This window comes from Sinocyclocheilus anshuiensis, unplaced genomic scaffold (assembly GCF_001515605.1).
Source record: "Sinocyclocheilus anshuiensis isolate Anshui unplaced genomic scaffold, SAMN03320099.WGS_v1.1 scaffold1448, whole genome shotgun sequence".
Classification (NCBI taxonomy): domain Eukaryota; kingdom Metazoa; phylum Chordata; class Actinopteri; order Cypriniformes; family Cyprinidae; genus Sinocyclocheilus; species Sinocyclocheilus anshuiensis.
In genome coordinates this window covers 848,341-854,303 of record NW_015547730.1, presented here as the reverse complement: position 1 = coordinate 854,303, position 5,963 = coordinate 848,341, and the positions used below count along the sequence as shown (strand labels likewise).

Sequence of the window (5,963 nt, the reverse complement as noted above, 5' to 3'; positions counted from 1 at the left end):
TCTTACCAACCCAAGACTTTTGAATGATTGTGTATGTCGACACTCAATTTATAATTATCATGATGTAAACAAAGTTGCCTATATTTCAAATGCACTTTAGAGAGTATAATTGGAATGATCCATGTCCAAGGATGGACTGTGGTCCCACCGTGTCCCAGGGAATCAGCCGTCCCCCCAAAAACTGGAACTGAAAATGTGTACAGTATGTTGTAAAGAATGGGAATACAATACAAATGTTTGCTTCAAATGAACATGCAGTACAATAAATGATAGAAGCCTATTTTCACCGGAGTTTATTTCTTATAATTGCAAATAATTTCTTTAAAAATGTATTTGTTTAAATCTGTAGTATCACATTTTTATTTTTATTCACAGTGAATGAGCTGTGGTGACAGGCATTTCACTTCACTAGTGCTCATTTAAAGGATTGTGCCGGCTCTCCATTCCACCCGCCACTCTCAACTGCAAATGAACTGTGGCCTAGCAGGTAACTTTGTCCGAGCAGCTTTCTGTGCCGTCTTTCCTCCCTGTCAATCAATGCCACATCTGCTGATATCGGATATATGATAAAAGTATCCGCATCTTCTAATGGCACCCATTCACTGCAGCGGATCCACTGGTGAGCAAGTAATATAATGCTAAATTGTTCATCTGTTCAGATGAAGAAACGCATTTTGGATGGCCTGAAGGTGAGAACATTTTCTGTAAATTTTCTTTTTTGGGTGAACTATTCCTTTAATGGCTCAATCATACCCCTAATCCAAAAATGCAGTTATTAGAAGCATTGATATAGGTTGTTCTGGATGTGTTTGAATTAGCTTTAAGAGAGATGCAAGTGTGCTCAGCAACATGGGGAAGTTTTGTGGTCTGTTATTTCATTGATTCAGGCTTGTATTCCATGGAGCCTCTTCTTGTTAGTACCCATCTGTTTTCCAAGAAGGCATAAGGTCTCGCTGCTTCAATGGCTTCAAACGGGTTTCTCTGCTAAAGGCTCCTCTATGATTCCAAAATATCCTCTCTTCTGATAATGAAGGTGGTAAATTGAACTGGAAGTTCTCTAGGATTATCTAAGATTAAAAGGTCAATGCAGTTAGCCTTTAACAGCTGAAGATCCATACAATAATGTTTCTGTGAAATTATATTAACACCTATGCGTAACGCTTACGTTTGGAATCAACCAAGATGCACGAGCATATTTTCAGAATGAAAGACAGAAACATTTCTTATTTTCTAAATTTCTTTATAAGAAAAAATAAGAGGTGAGTTAACAATAGTTGATATAAGAAAAAAGGGTATATTTGAATGTTTGATAAACATTTGTGTGTCTACAGTATATATTTGTAGCTACAGTATCAGTCCCTGATATGAAAACTGCAGAGACAGGAATAGTTATATTCATTCATTCAGTAACAAGGAGAGAATCACACCTGCACCATCTATGGATCATGGTCCTTTCGTGATCAGAGGAACTTCAAAATGAATATTTTTGTTCAGGCAGTGAAGTTACATATGTGCTTATATATTACATGGGTTTGGCAAACAGCAAGCTAGTATAAAATCTTTGAGCCAATACTTGAAATAAACGAGGTTGGATCATTAAAAGGGTTCACTTGGTTTTCATCCAGTCAGTACATCCTTGGCAGTCTCAGCTCGTAGTCCCCTAATTAGCAAATTTATTGTCATAACTTTCAATTTTTTGGTTAAGTTGTAATCCCTTTAAAAATGTAGAGCAAGACATTTATGTGTGAATTCCCTGTGTGACTTTGATATTTCTTTTAGGACTGTATTCCACCTCAGCAGTGATAGCAATGGTTTCATGACCTTAAACCAAGGCAAAGAAGCACTTCTTGACATGCTGGTTGTTTTTTTACATTTTGGGCCAGTCTATATGTGCTTGGGTATTTGGTAACAGAGTTGGGGTCTTAAAGGGGTCATATGACGTTGCTAAAAAGAACATTATTTTGTGTATTTGGTGTAATGAAATGTGTTTATGCGGTTTAAGGTAAAAAAAAAACATTATTTTCCACACACTGTACATTATTGTTTCTCCTCTATGCCCTGCCTTTCTGAAACTTTCTGAAAGTGTGCTCTGATTGGCCAGCTATCCAGTGCGTTGTGATTGGCCGAATACCTCAAACGTGTGACGGAAATGTTACGCCCCTTACCATATTGTGATGCCGTGTCCCGGAGCGATGAGACAAAACCAATAAAACCCATTATAAACGAGGCATTTGTTGCATCCAGTGGGGACATAATTACTGATTATAATCACTTATTCTGTCTTTTTACGCGTTGCATCGAACCGCATAAACATAAAACCATGTCTGCATTTGTGATCGGAGAAATGACAAACAACAAGCCCTACTCTACACTGCACAAAACTGTCAACTTAACCACTGATTTCTAGTTGTGTCCTCTTTTGGAAGGCCAAACAAAGTAGTTTCGCTTTTGCAATGATACACACAGCGTCTCCGAGACATGGCGGCGGCGATAACAATACTACAGCGAGAATAAAAGTTACGCCTTCTTTCTTTGAGTGAACATTTGGGCGGTGTTATGCAAATCTTCCCACACAGTGATGTAGACATGTCGGGGGCGTGTTTAAACGAGGCGTTTTAGGAGGGCGTGGACGAGTCTTAACTTTTATAAAGAATATCTCTTTGGGTTTGAGACTTTAGTCTTTGCAACTTTAGGGATCTTATCTATTCACGAACAGCTTGTAACACTCCATAGAGAAAGGAAAACTTGAAATCGCATCATATGACCCCTTTAATATAATAAGATAAGCTTGAATGCAATGGAAAAATGAGACCCAGAGATGCTCTGGCAAGTCTGAATGGGCCAAATGTTCTTAAACTCTTAGAAAACCTGAAACTGTTGCAGCCAGTGAAGATCTCAAAGTGACACTAAGGGGCCCTTCACACAGGATGTGTTCTTGCATTAAATACACCTAGACAGGGGTGGCAGAAATGACCTGAAAGCTGGTTTATAGCATTCCTGTAGCTCAGACATGCTACCAGCAACGTAAAGATTATGGGTTTGATCAAATGTTTACCTGATACCATGTATACTTTGAATCCAATGTAAGTTGTTTTGCAAAAAAGCATCTTCCAAATTCCATTTACAACACATACAAATAACATTTGTCATATTCTTTCACAGAAGAAAGTCATACAGGTTTGTGATAACATGACAGTGAGTAAATTATGACAGAATCGTAATGCTTGGGTGAACTCTTAAGAATGCAGATGTGAGAAAAACATCAAGGAACAATAGCATCTGTCCAGCACAATTATGCAGACCAACAATTAAAAAACAGGACACAAAAACGCATCTTGCGTGAACGGCCCCTAAGCAATCCTCTGGCTTTGTCAATGATACACCTCATACTTTTAAAGTGGCTTGACAAAATGGTACATAGATCACAATGGGATTCTTGGGGGACGAACAATGCAATTTTATTCCTTATCACTCTTCTGCAGAATTTATCTTAAACCTAACTGATTGTCAAAAGTTGTTTTCCACTGCTAAAGAAGACACAAACTTTAAGGACTGTGATGATGGGAGGATTGGTTCGCCCCACAGTCTGATGCCAGACAAGAAACGTCTGGTAATGTACCCTTGGCTGTGCCTCTAGGGAATCTCATCATGTGAGAGAGTTTGAGAAAAGGGGCATTCCCTCAAGCACGAGCCTCAATCTCTTTTCATTGCAAAGTTTCATTACCGTCCTCTGAGCTCATGCATGATTTAGCCACTGTTCTGACTGATTCTGCTAACAGGACGTTGAAAGACTCTCTCTCTCCCTCACTCTTTCTCCTTCTATCTTTGTAGCACTCTCTATCCTCCTAACACACACAGACCGTCTTAGTCTAGATCTCTCCATATTGCATTAGCCATCCCCTCTTCCGTTTCTATGCATTGGACAGATTGTGTCTGAGCTCTCTAAGGAGAGACATAGCCTCATATTTTTGAATTTGACTTTCCTACATCTGTTCATCCATGAAATATTCTATCATGTATCAAGTCCCATTTGGTCAAAGTTCTCACGATATGTGTTTGTCAGCACACTTACTTGCGTGTAACCTACATTAGCCTCACCATGCGTAAGGGACTATAGGGAAAATCAGAGTTGTAGTAAGTAGAGGAGAGAAGTTGCCATGACTCATCTCTCGAGGGCTCTTCTGGGACAACCTCGAATGGCACTGCCATAACAGGGAGCGTGTGCTTGCACTGGCTCATTGAACTCATGCACCTGCATATAGGATAGTGTTGGGAAGTGTTTCCGAGACTGAGGAATTCCAATTGTGGTATTAATTGACAGGCACGTCAAACTGTAGTCTCGATCTTCTCAATGATCTCAACCATTGATTTGGACGGTGACAGTAAAGTGCACTCATCCTGGTCCCAGAGGCTGCCGGGACTGGAGTCCCCATCGGTACTCAGCTCATCATCCTCTTCTTCCTCGTCGTCATCATCCACGCAGGAGTCCTCATCGCATGATTCCATGTAGTGCAGACCCAATGCATTGATTCCAGAGTCTTCTGAGCTGGAGGGAGACGAGCAGTGGTCCATTTTAGGGCCTGAGATCTTATCGTTTAGTTGGCCGTGTTTAATAGTTGGGCCCACTTGCCTTGTGTGCTTGTTGGTACGTTGGGGTGCAGGTTGAGGTGCCGGCATTTGGGGTTGGTGTGTGGGATTTGGTGAAGGGGGAGGCGGCCTTTGCACATAACACATCTTACCGTTGATACATTTGACCATGTAATCATCCACAAAGAGCTCAGAGATGACGCAGAACTTGGGCGACTCTGGGCAGGGTGGAGCCTGGAATTTGGGGGCCGTCCTGAGAAAGCGCTCAGCCAGGGAGATGGACAGGTTCATGGTGTGGGTGTGACCTGAGGAGGCAACTGGAACCGGCGTGCTGGGAAGTTGGCATACGCTGGTCATGGGTTGATAGACATATTTACCTGCAAAAAAAAAACAGCAGAATTAACTTTTTGCCATTCAATAAAATTCATAATATACATTCATATGTATTGAATACAATAGGTGCCCCAAAACAATTCTTTCTGTGCAGCAGGAGACACTGACATCATCAACTGAATGTGAGAAAACGTACTAAAAAACAGATGAGGTTGAGCAAAAATAAATATATTCTTGCTGAAAACTTAAATTCAAATCTCATTGGTGAGTTGACTTAGTCTTGAGCTGCTATTGGTTTGTCTGCTGTGCTGGTGATAGCTGTGATAGATGCTGTTATAAGTTGCTAGATACTTGCACTGTACAAAGCAAGCTACTAATCTGAAAGTGTTACTCTTTCACAGAGGACAGAATTGTTTCATCACAACCAGCAATCTCACGCAGAGGCATATTCTCAACTTTAGAGGTCATACGGCATGTTCTGTATACTACAGAAGACATAAGTTACTGTATAAGGGAATACGGTTATGTAAAAATATATATTTAAATACAATGTACATTTGATGCTTTTCAGCACATTTTTATGTTTTATGTAATTTTAATAAGCAGTGAAGCAGAAATAATAGCTTCTAAAAGCAGGAAATACAAATAAAAGACCGTCAAACTATTTTTTTAAGAACAAGTTTTTAATCTTCATTATGATATCAGGAAAAGTGTATCACCGTGATATTTTTTCATATATGCTTCTCCCAAAAAATATCAGAAATCAAAATATATGTTTCAGAAATCAAAAACATGCTCGTCACAGAACAGAACTCGTCCCCTTTTTTTTATAGATACTATTATGGTTTTTGGTCCGTGTAACCCTTTGCAGTTCTTTGTGTATTTACCCAGAGCGCTGGGGGATGTGGATGTATTTACCCAGAGCGCTGTATAGGCTATATGAATAGGCGGAGGGTGAACCAACTCCAGGGTAATGCTAAAAGCAGCCAAATGTATTAAACATCATAAACCCGTCTTTTTAGACAAGAACAAGACATGGGGGC

The 5,963-nt window shown here is 40.0% G+C and overlaps 1 protein-coding gene across 1 annotated transcript in view; it reads right to left on the bottom strand.

The window, feature by feature from the left end:
- Window positions 1-2,724: 2,724 nt before the first annotated feature.
- cunh3orf70 (chromosome unknown C3orf70 homolog) overlaps window positions 2,725-5,963 on the bottom strand; it is a 20,975-nt gene continuing 17,736 nt past the window's right edge. The window contains exon 2 of the mRNA XM_016507244.1: window positions 2,725-4,964. Coding sequence (XP_016362730.1) covers window positions 4,327-4,964 — 638 coding nt within the window. The 3' untranslated portion in view covers window positions 2,725-4,326. The remainder of the gene's footprint in view (window positions 4,965-5,963) is intronic.